Below are 20,539 nucleotides of genomic sequence, written 5' to 3'. Positions count from 1 at the left end.
GACAGAGGTTGCAGACCTCGTGATGGTCGCTAGGAGGGAACTTTGCTCGACATACCGGGCATCTCTTGAATGGAGTTCTGTCCATAAGGCGTAGGTTGTACGGCGCCGATAGGCCCAAAGGCCCGCGTCGACGCACCGTAAGGTAGCTGGTGATGTCAAAAAGTCTATTCGATGTCGAAATAAGTTTATCTTAAGTTTCTCGCTTCGAAAATGCAGAAAAAGTCTTTTCTAGCTGGAGCGGAAAACTTTCAACCGAACCCAGTGGCGGAAAACAATCTGAGGATGGAGTCGATGACCATGCGCAGTATTGTCCAAGTGAGGAGTCACCTATCTTGTGACTACAAAGACTTCTTCCAAGAAGACAACAACCTGCAATCATCCGAGCCCAACACCAGGTGGCGATCTATTGCTAAGTGTAGGACTCTGCAGCTCTACATGCCAAGAACAGATGCATACTGGTAAGTAGCATTTTCCTCTCTGAGTCTTCTGAGGAGCTAGTACCCCAGGACATGTCAAAGTCCTGAGCCCCATCCCCCCCTGTCGAAGGGGCCAGGCTCCGTAGGTTGGCACTCATGCCACCACATCCATTGCTCGTTGCTGTTCCCATTGGGCCCTTGCATTTGGGCCCCCCCTCAGGGCCCGCCACTGTGCTTTAATGAGTTCCGCTTGAGAGTCCATGCATGGACTCCTGGCAGGGGCCAGCCTGCGGATTCATCTTGACCCACTCCCATACCTCCTGTGGAGAACAAAAGAACTTTGTTCCCTCCGGGGTCACCACTTGCAGTCGGGCTGGGAAAAGCATAGCATATTTTAGGCCCATCTGACACAGTTGTCGTTTGGCACAGTGGAATGTGGAACATTGCTTTTGTACCTTCTAAATGAATTCAGGGAAAATCATAACCCTTAGATTGTCCACTTTCATTCTCTCCCTCCGACCCCCCCCCACCTACCCCCCCATTCAACTCTAGCCTGACCAAGGATATGGGGGCAGATGTATAATTATTGTATTTTTGCGAGTCCTTAATAGCAAATTTTACCGATTCGCTATTACGGTCTCGCAAAATGCAATGTATGTAGGTTTCGCAATAATAATTGTGATTTCTACATATTCCTTAATTGCTAATCTCAAATTGTGGTTTGGAACTCTGGGCACCCTCTCCAGGGCTTAAAATGTGGATAGGCACTCTGGAGCTACAGCCTCACGCAGCGAGCGTTCCAAGTAGAACAGCATATTGTTATCCTCAATGCGTTCCGGGAGTCCGACAATGCAGATATTGTTTCTCCTGGACCTGTTTCGCTGTCCTCAGCTCGCACTTCCAGGGTCCCCACTGTGTCCTCCTTAACCGAAAGATGTTCTCGCATGGAGACCAAGTCAGAGGGAATGTCTGCTAGGGAGTGCTCAGTTGTTGTGACCCTCTCTGCTAGACGACGATGGTCATCCTTCAGGATGTTCAGGTCTCCTCGTATGGCATCGATTTTTGCTTCCAAGGCCTCTTGGGAAGTGGTGACAGAGTGCAACAAGTCCTGGAGGATGAGTCCAGTCAAAGGCTGTGCCCTAGAGGACACCAGCATTTCTGCACAGCCACTGGTACCAGTCGCCTCCTGGGCCTGGCCCCCTACATCTGGGTCTCTTTTTATGGTAGCTTTACCCATACTCCCAGAGTGAAAGGCAAGGTTGTAAAGTGCCACCAAAGCTCCCTCCGTGTAATACCACTGCCCCAGAGACAACAGTCCAAGGAGAATGGCGTCCCAACAGGAGGCGGGGAATGGGCAGCACAGGTCCGTGGGATTTGTATCAAAAACAGTGTCCGCTCTACCACTCACAACCTCAAAGCCATCACTAGGCCGTGTGACAGCTAGCCCCATGACCATGAGGAGGCCAGGTGTCAGCCAATTCCAAAATACCGCAGCTTCAGGCAGAGAAGGCCCCCAAGAGGCGAACACCCATTAGGAGGTGAGTTCACCCTTGAGTCTTTAGGCCTCAAGCCCCAATGGAGACGATTGTTGGAGCATCCACATTTTCACCGCTACCATCCAACTCACTAATCCAACTCACTACCTCCACACCAGCTGAACCTGCAGTCTCCTCTGAAAGCCCTTTGACAGGCACTGTGCCCAGTGCAGTATTGGGTCCCATCAGGGATGGATTGGCAATGCGGCACTCGGGCATTGGCCGAAGGGCCGGTGTCTCTGTGCCCTCTGTGGCCCGTTTTGCCCCCTTTCCCAGTCCACAGAGAGCACTGGACAGTAAGAGGAAAGCTGCCTCGCTGTGCAGCCGTTCAGCAATGATCAGTTGTGGCCTCTCCTTGACCCCCTGCCCTGCCAAGCAATCACGCTGGCTTGGGAGGGGTGAGTCTGTGCCAGAATCGGCCTCCCAGGGGGCCAGGAGTTGCTCAGGCCATTGAGCCATTTTCACCTGGGGCCCATGCATCCCTGAAACAGGATTTGCATTAACACCTCGCCCACAGCCCTTCTCATTCAGGGCATAGTGGGCAAGGAAGAATTAGTCTCGCTGTGGGGTCCAGGTAATGTTTGATACAGGCACCATCTTCACCTTAGCCTCCTCCCTACCCCCATGGATGTCCTATCAGCTGTGTTTTTTGCTTTATCCCCTCTCCTGCCAGGCCATTGCCCCGAGGCAGTGAAGGGCTGGGGAGGGCGGAGTAATTTACAAATAGCTGGGGCCTCACTGTTTTCCAGGTGCTCCTGCGCTGGTGGGCTGGGGAATAATTTATTTAGCGAAAGGGGCTTCATTGCTTTTCAGATGCTCCTGCCTTGGAAGGATGGGGAATCATTTTTTAGGAGAAATGGGCCTCGCTGTTTTTCAGGTGCTCCTGCGCTGGAAGGCTGGGCAATAATTTTGTAATAGTAAGGGGCCTCCTCACTGTTTTTCAGTTGCTCCGCTTGTAGGACATTGTCACCTTGGCCCTGTGTCTTTACCAAGACCAATATCCTCCCACTTACATTCCTTGTGTGTATCATGAAAGGGCAGGCCCGTGAATGTGGGCCGCGCCCCGTGAATGTGGTCCGCGCCCTGCGAATCTGGGCCGCGCCCCGCGAATCTGGGCCACACCCTGAGAATGTGGGCCACTTTTATCATCAGTGCCTGGGCCAAATTGTGATCCCAATCCGACCCTGGGTCCCATGTAGGGGGGGTAGCAGCCAGGGACAGAGCACTTCATCCCCCAGACCTCTTTAGGGGCCTGCAGTAGCACTCCATATCCCCAGGAGGGACTTTCCCCCACATAGTAAAAGGAAAAAGAGGCCTGTAGGCTCACTCAGGCGCTATCTTGCATTCACTATTGTGGAGCCTGCCCATATCTGTGTTCAATGTGGGTGGCTAGGGAAGCCAGGATCCAGCCGCAACTCCCGGGGTCAACTGTCCTCTAATGTCCCAGGGCTCTACACTCCCCACAGCGCATCGGGTACCACCAGGGTTGGCCCTGCTGGATTCCTCACCTCGTGTGCCTCGTGGGTCCAAGGCCGCCTCACTAGGCCTGCTGCCCTCTCCAATCCCTGCAGGCTCTGCCCCTGTCCGGTGGTACGCCGACAGCCACTGAGCCCCTCCCACCTGGCGAGGCCAAATTCCACACTCCTTCAGGGTCAGCAGTCTGGCCCAGCCGCTGCGGCACTTACAGGGCAGTACTGTTACTGCTGCTCCACCCGGCTCGCTTGGTCGCCTCCCGTCCCTCTCAAGGACTCCACAGCTTGGTTGATCAATGCACTGGTGCCCTGCTACTCAGGGGCACACATCTCCATTTCGCAGTGGTGCTCTCGGTGGCAGCAGCGTCGCGCCACAAGCCCGGGCTGTCCCGGGGCTCAGTACCTAGCTGCCGCCATCTTACTTACTCTGCCATGCCAGGAGTTGCACTCAAGCGATTTGCACCAGTAGCAGCCCTAGTGCCTCGCTGGCATGGGCCAGTGGGAAATCAGCAGCAGTCTGGGGGACTCTGCACCGTCTGGGGAATTCCATGGTGCAAATTCTATACAGGATGTCGTCGGATACGGGGTCGCCGGGCAAAAGCTTCGGAGCTCCCGACCTATGGCATCTGTGTCAGGCCACTCCCCAATCACCTGGCTATCATACCTCCTCGTCTCAGATTCCTTCTTTTTTGACATTTTGGGTGTCAGAGTATGAGCTATATGTTTGGATTGCCCCTTTCCATTTAACCCCGTGCAGATGCAGTTAGTACCCTCTCTACACCATTTTAGCATTTTTGATCCAGCACTGCCTTGAGCCTATTACATTTTTAAAATTATTTTTGAATAAACAAGAAGTCACATTCACTTTACACAGCTCAACTGCCTACACCCTGGAGGCCTGCAGCATGTTAATATGGTGTTACAGGAAAACATAATCCCAACAAATCCGTCACCCATCATCCCTCCCCATTACTCTTGTATAGTTGATATATGTAGTAGTCACCACAGTGGCTCTCGTATAATCCCATTCCTATACCCCATGAACCTTATGTCCTGTGCCCAGCCCCCGTTTGTAAGCTCTTGACCTCCGTGACTTTTGAAAGGATCTGGAATCAGATGCAGCAATGTAATATATTTGAGACAGGCCAGCACATTGAATTCAGCTGAGAGGATGCTTACAAAGGGAACCCATCATTCTTGGTAAGTGTCCAGTTTAAGCTCTGCTGCAAGTGTCAACTTCTCCATGCCCCCTATGAACCATCATTTGTGCAATCATGTTGTATATTCGGGCGCCTTATCGGTCCCCCAAAGTAAGAATATGGCTTGGTGAGCTTCCCCTAGAGCTAAAGCCATCTTGCGACCTCATAAGTATTAGAGGGGGTATGTCAAGGGACTAGGTAGGCCCAGAAGTGTGTACTCAGGGACCCGTGGTATTTCTGTATCAAAGGCTCAATCAATCTCGTTCATTACTTTTCCCAAGTACCGGACTGTGAGAAGTTGGCCTGATATGCAGTGCTCACTATTCTAGTGATCACTATGTATCAGTCCAAACAACCCTTATTGATGATTGGTTGTAAGTCAACCGTAGACCAGCTATCCTAGTAGCATGGACAAGAGCAGTCTTAAGGCTAGACTCTAGAGGGCGTGTTAAGCCAGCTGTTATACCATCACATATACCCCTTGAACACCAAGTGAAAGGACACCACACAAGTTGTTATTTAGAACACAACAACCCTGGACTCTTTATGAGGACAGGGTGCTAAGCACAATACAAAACTCTTACGAAAATACTTCAAGTTGCACAATTTACACAAATGCCCGAGGGGCACAAAAAACCATAGACTACAAAAGTGGAATGCGAAATTACTAGCAGGTAAGTACTACTCTAATAGGCTGTAGGATCACTAGGACTTGACCACTGAACCTTCAGATTACTAGCAGGAGGCCTAGGGGGAACGGGTGCAGAGTGTGCACTCTCACGCGGGATGCGGGACAAAGTCTATGGATGCTAGATTTCGTAAAGTTAGTGTTATCGGACGAATCCGACTAGGTAGAGCTGAAACGAAAAAGGATCTGGACCCTTGGATAGTGAGGCTATGCTGGAGCACCGAAATGCTGAGGTTACCTAGCCCAGGGGCTGCGGCTGCATAGGTCTGGAAAGACGTCGGGAATCCTCGTTGCAGTCTATGAAGCCTGAAAGAAGAAGTTGCTGGCAGGCGACCAGTGAAGAGATTCGGAGGGATCCAAGCCTGGATCGATGATGGAGGATACCTGTAAGCAGAGGGGACCAAGTTCTGAATCATAAGCCAGTGATTAGATGGGCACCAGGATGGCACCTGATGGAATCACCTCGACCAGGTGAGTGGGCGACGCTGGGCTCTGCAGTCTCACGGACCAGGAGGCGTTGTCGGCAACCAGGATGGAGGTGCGAGCTGTCCCACGAAGGTATCTGCTGTCGACGTCGCTGGACCCAGGATTGGGGCAACAAGTCTTGGCAAATGCAAGCCCACGCGGTGGACTTAAAATGGCGTCTGGAGTGGACCAGGAGGGTCCGGGGTGCTCCTCTGTTGGAGGGGAGCAAGGGCCAGTCTGGAGCAACCAGACCAGCGGTGTTGTCGTCGTGGAGCGTCGTCAAGAGGGCCACAAGCCAGCAGGCAAGTAGCCGGACAACGTGGTGAGCAGCAAAGAGCAGAAGGGCCCCACGCAGATCTGGTGGCTGCTGGGGGGCTGGACTTCGGTGCTGGAGCTGCTCATGGTCAGGGCTTCTCGAACCCCAAAGCACTCACTCGAGGATCCCTCGGCGGTCGTGCTGGATAAGCGTCGTGCAGTTCTGAAGATGGCCGGTCCCTCGAGGTCTCGTCACACCCACGGGTCTCAGCTAAGCTGACGATGTAGGTAGAGGTCAGAGGTGCCAGGGAAGCCGGGTCTTGTCGTGCTGGTCGGTCGGATTCCGGAGGAAGGACGTGCAGCAAACCGCAGTGTTTTTAGATGGTGCCTGCGGGTGCAGGGTGACTCCTCCTTAGTCACAAGGGAGAAATCTTAGGAAGAAGTCTTGAGTTCCTTTCGTAGAAAGTAGTTTCAGGATTCTAAGATGATCTAATTTGGAAGGGGGCCCGCTCCTATCTTTATACTAAGAAAAGGGGCTGGCACGCGACTAGGTCCTGCCCATGGGTGGGACCAGGAAGGGGGTGGTTACACCCCTCTCCCATGCCGGACTTTCCCCAGCTCAGGGGCTGGTGTGCCCCTGGAACTGGTTCTAGCCGGCAGATGCATAGTGAGCACCGGGGTGCCACTTGCAGTCACCTTCCCCTGCCTACCCAGGATACACAAAACCCTGTCTGGGATGGTGCTAGCACCGCCCCTGACAGGAAACCCTTTGTCCAAGCATCCCTCGCTGGAAGGACTCCCAGCAGCAGTAGGTCAGACTTGTGTCTGTGGTGGCAGCATCCATTTTGTGATGCTGAGGCTTGAGTTAACTTTAACCGGGGTTCACAGTTACATACATGTCGTGTCCCTCTAGAGGGTGGGTGGAATGCTAACCCCGTCGCCAGAACTGGCGAGGGGTTAGTATTCCAATTCGTATGACAGCTTACTCGACATGTTTTGATAAAGCGATACCAGAGTTGGCATATAACCGCGAGGATTATAATGCACTTAAGAGTATATGGTAAGCGTTATCATGGAACAGCCATTAGGACTTGGTTCCGCAAGCTGCAAACGGGCTCAGCTCGTGCCAGAGCACCATCTCACACGATTCCAAGCACTCTGCCTTCAGGATTGTCAAGGCCTGCCATAGGAGTGACTGATAGGAATACGAGTGTCCATTTTAGGGTTAGATATAGGTATACTATATCTACAGCAAGAGGTGATTACACCACCTTGCCCCAGCTGTCGTGCAGCCAGTTGTGCCAGATTTAGATGGCCAGCCAGGGGTGGCATAATACATGCTGCAGCCCCTGGTAGGCCCTGGGTACACCTATGCCCTGAGTTACAGGGTCTGATAAGGTGGCCCAGTACCAATTGGTAAATGCACCTAAGGTACACGTGTCAATTTAGTGAGAGAACAGCAAGGCTAATCTCGTTCATTACTTTTCCCAAGTACCGGACCAACCCCGGACAGGCCCAAAGTAAGTGCAACAGTGTGCATGGGTTCCCACAGCCCTCCCAACATTTCAGAGCTGGAAGTGTTATGCAAGGTGTGTTTTCCCATCCCCTGTGTGCGAGGGTGCATAGTAGTTCTCTCTCCCAACTTCTTTGTCCTGAATTTTTGTCTTGTGGCAGGGGTTGTGCCAAGTGAATGTATATCTCCGTAATGAGGCTCATGACCCTATTTCGGACACTTTGACATGCCCCTTGAGCCCAGTGTGTGCCCTAGCAGTCTGTTTTCTCAGCCACATTCCACAAAAAAATAAAAGTTGGTTGATCCAGACACCTATGATCTGAGCACTGAAGACATTAATTCAATAAAGTCAATTCTCAATTCCTGCAAAGCTGCTGAATGTGGTGTTCATCAGGACTCAGACTCTTCCCCGGGAGGACGCTTAAGTGTAGATGTCTGCAATTGCTTAATTAACAAGATGTTCACTCCAGATGGAGTGTGGATAACAATAACATGGATCCAAAGAATACTCCAGTTTGTTCTCTGCCTAATCCTCATTCTGCCTAGTTTGCTGTGTGATTACGGTTTCCTTGAAAGGCAAGGCTTTACATGGAGAAGTATGGAGCAATCGAGTGGCCTGTCAGTAAGACACCATAATGGTGGTGCCATTATACCTTACTACAGACTTCCGATCTAGGACAATTTCAGTTGATACACTAACTTTAGCCTACTATGTCCAAGGCGAGTGTATGTTTAAGATCATTCTAGGCCGACAGACTGCATTGCCGAGCATGATGATGTTAAGGGATCTCATTGGCATAGCTGCCAGAATCATGAAGGCTAGTTTTGCCTTGCACTAAGTGTGGTTAAAGTTTTGAACTTAAATCAGGATGGCTCAGGAGAAAACAACTATTTTGGCCTTTAGTGGGAAAAACTTCTTCACGTGCTCGATGTTTGTGTCACTTATACAGTACCAATCTGGCATAGCCACAGCCAAATGCTGGATACCTTTCAGCCTCCCAGCAGCTTTTCACTGGCCAAGGACTTCCATTATTTCAAGGCTAGGGCTGCTTATTCCTACGTTCTTTTCTTCTTCCTTGTCTTAGCAGTACAAACGGAGAAGCTACAGGGAGAATCAAGCCCACTATCTGCTTGAGAATTTTGTTTACATGAAAAAACAAGTTATTTTAAGATTCATATGTGGGGTTTTAGTGCTATTAAGTTATTTTGTTCTACTGAATAAAACAGAAAATTATTTTTTAGTAAAAAGGCTAATTCTTTTATTATTATCTTCCTTCATCTGTAGGGTGGATGACACGACTGTGGAGTGTCCAGAATGATCCCTGTGACGACTATTATAAAGCACTCCTAGTCAGTCCTGCTTTGATGGTTCCACCAACTAAGGCATGTGCTTTACCTACATCAACTCTTCATATTTCTTTGTCTTTTCTCTTTTTTTGTTCTTTTTTTTTTTTAAACTAAATTTGTATCATATGTGTTTTTTTCCTAGGCGTTAGCTCTGACCTTTACGCATTTCGTGACTGAGCCATTGAAACATGTGGGGCGAGGAATTGGTGAATTTATTAAAGAACTTCTGAAGGAATTACCATTATTGTATCATGTTCCAGTGCTTATCGTTATGGCTTTGACTGCCCTGGTGAGTAGACACCATTATGACAATTGACCCTGATTTGAAAAAAAAAACTACTTCCAAGGATTGATCGATCGATTCTCTCTTTCTCAATATATATTAGCTACTGGCAGTACTCTATAGAAATTCAGCAGTTATAATTAGAGTTATTTCAAGTAACTATAAATTGTGCCCTAAGGTAACTATAACGTGTGCCCTAGCCATGCACTGCTAATTACCCCACACATATCACTCATGATATCTTCTATGACATCATTGATATTATCACTGCAATATTTGTAGTGAAATTATTGATCAGAAAACTACATGGCGGAGGCGCGAGTTATAGTTACCTTAGGGAACGAGTTATAGTTACTTGAGATAACTTTAACTAGAATTGCTGAATTTCTGTGGTTTTGTGTGTGTAAAATCTAAACCTAACTATAAAGTCCCTGTAACCCTTTGTTTTTGGTGAATGTCTAAGGTTTTTAAAATTCTATTTCCTAACTATACGGTCCCTGTAACCTTTGTTTTTTTTCCATTGACGATATATTTAAAATGTGTGTATATACATATATATGTCTATATCTATATCTATGTCTATATAAATGTCTAAATATGAAAATATGTCTGTATATACTCAGAGAGAGAGATGTATTCACTGCAATGCTGTTCATTAATACATTATTATTTAAGAACAAAGTAAAGCCTTAGTGAAATGGAATAAACTGTCCTGTTACTCATGTGTAGGTAGCGACTCAGTTTATGTAGTGGAAGTAGATGAATGTATGTGTCTGAAACCTAAAAGTTGTAGTTGGACTTAAAATCTGGGCATGTGTTGATAGAAAGAGGATTTCACATCTACAGGTTCGAGGTAAACATTAGTTTGGAAACAAGCAGAGGTAGCTCAAGAGCGTAGATAGGGAGTATTTACTGTCATCAAGGCATCCACACCCATTGTCCAAGGGCAATGCACTATGGGTGAATTGGTCAGGGCTATTTGCCTACGCTTTTCCGCCTCTCCCACTCATTCCATGAGTGGTTCAAAAGGTCATACAGGCATCCCTGACTTTAATCCAAGTTGCTCCCACATGGGCCCGGCAACCCTGGTTCACAACCCTTTTGGAGCTCTCAGTAGTTTCTCATTAAAAACTACATCTCACTCCCAATCTCCTCACTCAGAGCCATGGAGAGAAAACTCATCCAGATCCCAGTCATGTCAACCTTGCGACCTGACACCTGAAATCTTAGAGTTTGGCTATCTTAATCTCCCGCCAGACTGTATGAACATCATCACATGGGCTAGACGTCCTACCACAAGAAAATGCTATGCAACAAAGTGGAAGCGGTTTGTGATGTACTGTAATAACAATTAAATCAACCTGCTGGACGCTTCAGTTCAAAACATCATTTGCTATCTATTACATCTGCAGCGTTCCAATTTAGCGTACACATCCATACGCTTACATCTTGCTGCAATAGCTGCCTACCTACAGAACAGACAACATCTGTCTTTCTTTAAAGTGCCCGTCATTAAAGCATTTATGGAAGGACTTAAAAGAATTATTCCTCCAAGACTTCCACCTGCTCCAGTGTGGAATCTCAACATTGTCCTTAACAGATTGATGGGTCCACCTTTGAGCCATTGCATAGATGTGAACTGCAATTTCTTACTTGGAGGGTAGCTTCCCTCATAGCTATCACATCACTAAGGAGAGTAGGTGAACTTCAGGCACTTACCATAGAAGAACCATTTTTACAAGTACACCCAAACATAGTGGTTCTTCGGATCAGCCCTAAATTCCTACCAAAGGTCATCTCTGCTTTTCATATCAACCAATCTGTTGAGTTGCCTGTGTTCTTTCCTCCACCAGATTTGGTAGCAGAACGTGCTTTGCACACTTTAGATGTGAAAAGAGCACTACTTTACTACGTAGAAAGGACAAAACCTTTCTGAAAAACAAAACAACTATTTGTGGCTTTTGCTCCACCACATAAAGACAATCCTATATCAAAATCAGGTATTGTAAGGTGGATAGTCAAGTGTATTCAGACATGCTATGCAAAAGCAAAAAGAATATTAACAATTCCTCCTAGAGCGCACTCCACACACAAACTAGTATCTTCTATGGCATTCTTAGGGAATATACATATAGATGACATCTGCAAAGCTGCAAGATTGTCTACACCTCACATTCAGTAAACACTATTGTGTAGATGTGTTAGCAAGACAGCAAGCTAGTGTGGGCCAAGCAGTTTTACGTACACTATTTCAGACGACTGCAACAGCTACAGGTTAGCCATTGCTTTGGAAGATAACTGCTGACAAGTTTATGCAAAGCATGTGATCTACAGCTCGCATGCCTCGAACGGAAAATGCTACTTACCCAATATGCATCTGTTCTTGGCATGTAGAGCTGTAGATTCAGATGCACCCACCTGCCTCGCCAGGTACCTGTACCTGTTGCAGTAGCATCTTAAATACATTTATACATGGACATCTCTTACTACTCTTACTAATTCCATTATCACCCTCTGCGGTAAACAATCTAACAATGGCGCCTATGCCCATGTGCACTATCCCCGAAAGGACGAGTCAACTACCTCGTGACTAGAAAAGACTTCTTCGAACAAAAAGTGCAAACATCCGGACCCAACACTAGATGGCAGGCTATGCAAAGCATGTGAATCTACAGGTCTACATGCCAAGAACAGATGCATAATGGGTAAGTAGTATTTTCCTTATATGGGGAAACGGAATAGCCATGTTAGCAGGAATAAAAGCTTTGTAGGGCCTAGTTTTAGGGGGATGGGCTCCCCTGGGTATTGAGAAATGTTATTCTGCTGCATCTTTCGCGTATCTGCATAGGCTGCTTAGCTTAGAGTGGTCTACAAATAGGATAACAAAATAATTAAACAAGTAGTAGGTTCTGAGAACATGAACAAAATGTTATTTAAAAATGATCATCCAAGATATTATAAAAAATATGATTTAAGGTCCTCATAAATATGGTCAAGACCATTAGGATAGTGAGAAAATGTTTCGAATTCTAAGGTGCCATGTTTTAACACCATTATGAGCTAACCTGGCAGCGCCAATCCCATTGACAGTAGCAACCTTTTGCGCAAGAGTGTAATGTGTGTGTTGGAGTTCTCCTTCAACAAGAGTATATTAAAATTATTGCCAGATCTACAAGCAGAATTCGATTACCTCCTCCGGGAACCTTTTTATTGGATCATTGCTGATTTTCTAATGATCTGAGGTGGTATTGTTGGCAAAAGAATGATGGACTGGTACTCAGCCCGAGTAATTATCAGTCCACCATTCTTTTGCCAACAATACCACCTCCGATCATCCGAAAATCAGCAATGATCCAATAAAAAGGTTCCCTGAGGAGGTAATCTGAATATAGCGTGTAGATCTGTCTGTGCTCACTTTACCACCAAAACCAAGCTGCACCCAGCTGATGAGTCCTAAGTAGGACAAAACCGGTCTTGGGTTGTTTGTGTTCCGGTTCAGAGAGCACCTGACTTTGCAGTTTGGGCTGGACTGTTTCTATTACTGCAGGATCAAGGTTGATTAACATATGGCTGGATCTAATCTGAGGTGGCATTGGGGGCAAAAAACTGATTAGCTGGGATGAGGGCCGAGTAATTACCAGTGGCCTAGATTAATTATAACATCCCATCCATCACTTTTTTGTATACAACACAGAGGGCAGCTCAATGGACCTTGGCGGGCAGGAGGCAGGAGGGAGGAGGCAGAAGTATGCAGACAAGAATGTAAGTCAGGCGGGAGGGTGGCAGGAGCAGCTAGCCGACTATAAAGGGCAAGCCAATAGGGGTAGCCAGCTAACCACAGATGACTGGAGGGAGGCAGCAGGGGCATGCAGACAGAGAACGGAGGGCAGATTCTAGGGTTGCAGGGGTAGCAAGCTGACCACAGAGGGCTGGTTGCTGTGAATTTGACCACCTGCTGAATGTGGGCCTTGGATAGCCGTCTGCTGCGCATGGCCATAGCCTGTGCGCAGTTGTAGTGTTAGTGAAATATGATTTAAAAAAAACTCTAGATATTCCCTGAAAAAAACTAGTTACAGAGACGTTCTAGTTAGGCATAGTAGTATGATTCTCCCTTTCTTTATCCCCCACCCCGCACACATACACTGTGAAAAACAAAGGTTAAAGTGACTGTATGGTTAAGTATTGAATTGAGTGAAAAACTAACGTTTATAAATAGGGCTCCCTGTTTTACATTTCTACAGATAAATACAGACCGAAAAATGTGTTCTTTGTGGCTCAATTTATTTAAAAAAAATGATGGAAAAATACTGAAAATTGTGCATCTTTTGAGTGCCTTTCTTTCATTAATTCCTGGTCAAGAGCTGAGCAGATAGATGGCATGGGAAGTTAAAAACGAGGATGAGGTTTCATTAAATAACGATATATGTCAGCATCCATTTGTAGCATAATTACAGTGTTTACCTGTGGATGTATTGTTATGTTATATTTTTTTTTTTTTAGAGTTTTATATAGCGCTGGCTGGACCCGAGGGTATCAGAGCGCTTCACAACATATACAATAATGTGCAGGTAGGCAAAACAGGTAGTTGGTAGAACAAGCTTCATACCATACATAATACTGTGCAGATAGGCGATTCAGGTAGTTGGTGAAACAAGGGGATTCTGGCTAGGGGATGAACAAATAATCAAGGGGGGGGGTAAACAAGAGGATTCTGGCTAGGAGATGATCAAACTAGTTCAGAGTTAATGTCATCAGACTCCCGGTTAGGGGGTAAGGGGAGCACTGGCTGTGGAACTTCCTTGTCTCTTATCGGATAAGTCGCGAGCGGTCGAGGAAGAGGGCTTTGAGTAGCTTCTTGAACTTTGGAAACGAGGGAGTCATTCTTATGTGGGAGGGTATGGTGTTCCATATTTTGGGGGCGTTTCCAGCAAATTATTTGGCTGCTGTTTTTTGTTTATGAGTTTTCAGCTGGATGAGTAGCAGAGTGTTGGAGCTCCTGAGGTTTCTGGCCTGGCCGGCCCTTTTGAGTTTGTTGGCGAAGTATTCAGGTTTACCTGTGTGCAGGGCTTTGTGTTTGAGGCAGGCTGTTCTGAAGCTGGCTTGTAGCTCGATTGGGAGCCATTTAAGCTCTCTGAGCTCGGGAGAGATGTGGTCAAATTTCCTGGTACCAGTGACCATCCTGGCAGCTGCGTTGAGGGTTGTCTTCAGGGGGGAGAGGTGTGATTTTGCTGTTCCAGTCAGGGCAGCAATCCCATAGTCAATCCTGGGGAGCACTAGTGCCTGGGTGGCTTGTTGAAGGTCTTTGGGTGGAAGGAAGGGTTTTATTTTGTAAAGTAATTTCAGGTTGAGAAAGGCGCTTTTAGTGGATAAGGAGATGTGTTTTTTCATATCCAATTTCGGGTCTAGGGTGAACCCTAGGGATTTTACCGAGTCTGCCAGGATGAGGTTACAGTTGGGGGCGTCAATGGCTTTGAGCCATTCTTCAATCTGGGGGTTTTCGGTTTTGTTGGAGATGAGGAGAATTTCCGTTTTCTCTTGGTTGAGTTTCAGGTGATTACTTGCGAGCCAGTGTTGAACCTCCTTTAGCGTGGCGTTAAGTCTCTGGATGTCATCAATGGAGGTGGTTTCTAGATAAAGCTGCGTGTTGTCAGCATATAAGTGTAAGGGGATGTTGGATTTCCTGAGAAGAGTGGTAAGGGGTTCCATATAGATGTTGAAAAGCTGAGGGGAGAGCACTGATCCTTGTGGAACACCCCTGATGACAGGGTGGAGGTCAGACTCGAAGTTTTTAATTTTAATTTTTTTGTGAGCGGTTGTGGAGAGAGGAGGAGAACCAGTGTAGGACCGTCTCTTGAAGACCAGCCCTTTCTTGTAGCACCTTGACGAGCAATTTGTGGTCCACCGTATCGATGCAGCCGATAAGTCTTGGAGGATGAGGAGGCAGCATTGATCCGAGTCCAGTGACTTGAGTAGGTCATCAATGACATTGAGGATTGCGGATTCGGTACTGCAGCCTTTTCTGAAACCTGATTGATGGGGATCTAGGAAATTGATGATATCCAGGTGTTGGGTCAGCTGAGGGAGTACACATCTTTCCAGGATTTTGGACAAAAAAGGTAGGTTTGATACAGGGCTGAAGTTGTTTAGATCCTTGGTGTCTAGCCCTGGCTTTTTTAGCAGAGGCGTGACTTGGCCTACTGTGAGGCAGTCCGGTACCATTCCAGAGCTCAGTGAGCTGTTAATGATCTTGCACCATAGCGGGGCCAGGACCAGCTTCAGGTTTTTGGTTAGGTGCGGGGGTAGCTGATCCAGGGCGTGTGATGAGGGTTTGGCAATGGAGATTAATTTGATTCTTTGCCTACTGGATTGGATTGAAGGAGGACCAGTGTTTAGGTGGGATCAAGGAGGTATTATCCTGCGTTTCAGGTGGATTGTTCTCGATAGCAGAGATGAGATTTGAGCCAAGTGAGAGATCTATCACAACGATTTTGTCATCGAAAAAGCTGGCGAAGTTGTCACATCGTTCTTTGGATGCATGTATTGATGATGTCATGGGCTTGGAGGTTTGATTCCTGATGATATTGAAAAGCTCCTCTGGTCGGTTTTTTGCAGTGTCTGTGGCTCTTAGGTGTCTTCTTTCTTCATTGATGTCAGTGGTGAACCATGATCTGGAGGGAATGGTCCTGGATTTTTTTTGTTTCAAAGGGCAAGGTGGTCCAGGGTGAGCGTCATATTTGAGTTATAAAGAGAGATGAGATCGGTGGTTGAGAGATGATCAGAGATGTTGGGAAGTAGCAAGCTGATTCCTTCTTCTAGGTCAGCTCGAGGGGTCTGGGCTGTGTTCCTAACCCATTTGGGGGGGTCTTGCTTGGGGTGTTGAGTAAAGCCTGCATGGTTGATGTGAAAAAGAACTAAGTGGTGATCGGACCAGTCTATCGGCAGGATGTGATCGATGGAGACAGCATTGCTTTCGGCAATAATTGCCTCGAGGGTTGCTCCTCTGTGATGGATTTCTTCTGAGCAGTGTTGTCAGATTGTTTTCTAGTAGTAGGTTGTTTAAGGTTTAGATGAGCGGGTTGTTTGGTTCGTTCCATCTTAGATTGAGGTCGCCCAGGATTATATTGTGAACCCCGAATTCGGTGGAGTTGCCTGCGGGGTGGTACAGAAGAGGGCAACATGTAGGCCTGGTGTCCTCGTTTTTAATGTTGACTGAGAGACATTCAAAGGGGCTGTACAAGCAGGAGGGAATTTCCGTGATGCGGATGTTGTTCCTGTGGATGATTACTATACCCCCGCCCCTTTTCCTTTGTCTGTCTTTGTTTATCATTGAGAATCCGGGAGGCACCAGCATGTCTATACTGGGGTAGGAGAGATTGTTGAGCCAGGTCTCCGTGATGAATGCTATGTCTATCTCCTGTGAGAGGATGGTTTCTGCTAGTTCGTTTGCGTGTTTATGGGCCGATCTGCAGTTAAGGAGCATGCAATTTATGGGGGTTTCCCCTTTGCTCCTGTTCTCTGAGGATTGGGCTCTAGGTAGGGCGGATAGGTGGGCTGGGGGTCTAGGATCCCGCACGGGGGATGTTCTCTTCTAAATCCTGTAATTACATGGATCGTAGATTTGGGGGAGGAATTCGTAGGGAGATCGTAGGATGAGACTAGGTGTGCCACTTCCTGAGAGGAAAGTGAGGTAATGGCTCTTCTCGGTCTTTCGTATCGATTATCAATTCCCTTTCTGTTGGGCCAGGGTTGGGATCTGGGGGGGGCATTGTGCTCGTTGGGGTGTGGTATCTTGTCATGTTTGGATTGGGTGGGAATAGGTGGGGCAGTGGGTGTCTGGATGGGATTTCGAGTCATGGCCAGATTGGGTAGGGTTTCGTTTAGGCCTCGGGTCAGGATTTCAAGCTGAGTTTCCAGTAGGAAGAGGCGTTGCATCATGTTATCCAAGGAGGGAGGAAGAGAATCTGGTGCAACATGCAGGAGGGGGGATTTTCCACAGGGGGGAGGATAACTGGGGCAACATGGCCTTTGGGTGATAATGGGAGGGCTCTTGGGCAGGGAGAGTGCTGGCTCCTGCCGGTCGTCAGTTCTCGTGTGGCATGGGGACGGGGAGGGGCTCAGGGAAGGCTGCGCTTGAGGGAAGTGCTCGACCTTGGATTTGAAGAAAGGGAGGGAGGGGGGCCTGGGTGGGCGGGTCAACTACCAGCGGGGGTGTGATCGTTGTTTGGAGGTGCGGAGTAGCCGTGGTGCCTCGGGATGTTAAGGCAGGGAATCTCGTCAAGGATGAGAGGTGGGTCTGGTGCCTCATCTGTCGTGAGAGGCTCACTGGGGGGAGGGATGGAGTCGGTCTAGTTCGAGAAGTGATCATGGGGGCCTTTTTTTTAACTTTATTTTAGCATGTGACAGCAAAACAATTCCCTCCTCCATACTTGGCATCACTAGTAAAACATGTGCATACAGTTTGTTTACCTCATTGTGGCCCACTCAGGTACAGACATCAGTCATAAGCAAATCTCTGGGAAGCGGAGCAAATCACATATATAGCAATGAGCATACGTGCGGAGTCAACAGGGCACTACCCCAAGACAAGTCCCCCCTCCCCGCTTCCAGCATCGTCCTCCTCGGATCCTGCCTCCTCAGGGGTAAACAGTTCAGCACTGGTGGCATCCGAGTCCCCGCTGGACGACCCCACGGCACACATCACCCTCCATGCTAGCAGGTCCTCCTGGAGCTTCTCATCCCTACGTGTGTGCTGCATGTGTGTCTCCTCAGCCAAGGACCACTCCCTGACATCCCTAAGCCACAGGGACATCTCAGGGGCCCTCTGCCCCATCCAGGTGATAGCCACCCGTCCCCGCGCCAACACCAGTAGCAACTGCAACAACTTATAGGATAAGTTCCTCTTTTTGGGTTTGGGGACCAGGGCCAATAAACAATGAAGTGGGGTCAAGGCAATCCGGAGGCCCGTGACACGCCTAATATGCTCCACCACCTCCTTCCAGAAGTCCCCGACCAGCGGGCACTCCCAGGCCAGATGCAGAAATCCGGCTCCCTCTGTCCCACATCTAGGGCAGTTGTCCCGTCTGTCTTCAGAGATACGCCGCAGGGAGACCGGGGTCATGTACGTGCGATGTACAAAATTGAAACGAATCAGTTTAAACCGCGCATTGCACGACACCTTCAGAGTTATGCGCTGCCCTGGCTCCAGGGCAACCCCCAGGTCCGCCTCCCAGGCCGCCCAGGACGGTGAGGCCGGTGTGGCGGAGTCCCGACGCATGGCAGAGTACAACAATGTGATCAGCCATCTTCCCCTGCCACAGGAAAGAATGATGTTGAGGGTGTGGGACAACGGGGGCGCCTCTGGGAACTGTGGCCAGGTCGCCTTCGCCATCTCCTGGAGTCCCCTGTAATGCAGGTATTGTCCCCTATGCAGTCCGAAGGCCTCCGTAGCTCGTTCAATGGGCACAAAGGAGTCGTCCGGGTGAAGGTCCGCCAAAGTCTCGCAGCCACTGTCCCGCCAGTCTCGGAAGGACATATGTTCCTCCATTTGAGTCAAGGGGGCCAATATCCACACCGGCAGCTCCCTGTGAAAGGGGGCCCGCCGCAAGATTTTCTCAACAAATCGCTGCCAGACCCCCGCAGCGTGCCGCACTACATAAGGCAGAGCCTCGTCGGCTCCCCGTCCCCGCATCAGAGCCACCTGTAGCGCACTCTCGTCCACCCTGCCCGCCAGTAGTCCCAATTCCCAATTGTCCGTGCCCGCGAACCATCTCGCAGCCGGCAGGAGCTGTGCTGCATAGTAATAGAGGTCAAATCTCGGAGCCTCCAAGCCACCCTCCTCCCAGCTCCAGACAACGGTATGTAGGGCGACTCTGCTGCGCCTACCTGCCCAGAGTAAAAAAAGTGAGCAGCCTGTTGAGTGTGCGAAATATTCGCGGGGGGAGCGGGCACAAGGTATTTTGCAGGACGTATAACAACCTTGGCAACATCACCATTTTAGCAACAGCTAGTCGCCCCATGAGGGAGAGAGGGAGCGTGTTCCAGAAGGACACAGACTGTTGCAGGGAGCGTTGCACCCGCTCGGCGTTACAGGCCAGCAATTGTTCGTCTGACGAGGCCACTTGGATTCCCAGATAACGAAGGCCTCCAGCTCCCATCTCAGCCCCAGGCGCGGGAGACCTCCCCTCCGCCCCCCCCCCCCCCCCCTCTTCCCGAGTCCACATCACAACCCACCAGGGGAAAGATTAGGGACTTCCCAGGATTTATGCGCAGTCCCGAGGCTGCACCAAAGCGGTCCAGCAGCTGCAGCAAAAGGGGCAGCGACTCCCTCGGGGACGTTAAATAGTACAGAGCGTCGTCCGCATACAGGGAGATCACATTCATGGTATCTCCCACCCTGATTTCCCACTGCGCCATCTCCGTACGAATAGAGACCGCCAAGGGCTCGATCGCCAGTGCAAAAAGGAGCGGCGAGAGGGGATACCCCTGCCGAGTGCCCCTTCCCAAAGGCCATTCCTCAGAACGGGCCGACCCAAGCTTAACTCTGTCTCGGGGCGCCCTGTACAGGAGCCGGATCCAATTGCAAAAGGAGGGCCCCAACCCCGCCAACCGGTGCACCTCCAAGAGATACCCCCAGCTGACAGTGTCAAAGGCCTTGGCCAGGTCAATCGACACCAGGACCTGGGGATCCTCTTCACCACGCACCTCATGGAGGATATGGTTCAGGCGCCGTAGATTCATTGCGGTGTTGCGGCCAGGGATAAGCCCACACTGGTCCTGATGCACCAGCTGCGCCATGTGTGGCGCCAGCCGGGCGGCCAGTAGCCTGGTTAGGATCTTTACGTCCGTGTTTATTAGAGTTATAGGCCGGAATGCTGCGGGATCGCATCTATCCCCTCCCGGTTTCAGGAGCATACAAACCTCACCCTGATTCATGGTGGGCGGGAGGGCACCACATTCCAGTGCCTCACGGTAGACCTGCAGAAGGAGGGGGGCAAGAATATCTTCAAACCATGGGGGCCTTTTTTAATGAGAGGAAGAGGGAGTTGAAGATCTCAAGGTTAGCACTCTTGGCCTGTATTAGGACTGTGCCGTTTGCGTAAATGGTTATGGTGGCATTACCGTTCGTCGTCTGGTTGTTCGGGAGTGAGGTAGTCAGTTTGCGGCTGAGGGATGTAATGGTAGTTTTGGAAATGATGAGATGTGTGTTAAAAATGGTAGTCCAGTTGTCGGGTCTTTCAGTGTGGAAGATTAAGTCCATATTAATCTGCCCTCTAGAGGAGCAGTGGTAAGTGTCTACGAATAGTGTCTCGGGTGTTGTCTGATCAGTCTATGTTTGAAGTGTTTCTTCGCTTTAGTAGAGAGGTAGG

The 20,539-nt window shown here is 49.0% G+C and overlaps 1 protein-coding gene across 4 annotated transcripts in view; it reads left to right on the top strand.

The window, feature by feature from the left end:
* Positions 1-20,539, top strand: part of CLCC1 (chloride channel CLIC like 1) — a 274,427-nt gene that overhangs the window by 184,923 nt on the left and 68,965 nt on the right. For all 4 annotated transcript variants that reach the window (XM_086953903.1, XM_086953902.1, XM_086953905.1 and 1 more), the window contains exons 8-9: positions 8,829-8,926; positions 9,033-9,179. In XM_086953903.1, the coding sequence (XP_086810029.1) occupies positions 8,829-8,926; positions 9,033-9,179 (245 nt within the window). The remainder of the gene's footprint in view (positions 1-8,828; positions 8,927-9,032; positions 9,180-20,539) is intronic.

Source organism: Lissotriton vulgaris, chromosome 1_1 (assembly GCF_964263255.1).
Source record: "Lissotriton vulgaris chromosome 1_1, aLisVul1.2, whole genome shotgun sequence".
Classification (NCBI taxonomy): Eukaryota; Metazoa; Chordata; class Amphibia; order Caudata; family Salamandridae; genus Lissotriton; species Lissotriton vulgaris.
The sequence above is the reverse complement of the archived record's forward strand: the minus strand, read 5'-3'. Positions and strand labels throughout refer to the sequence as shown.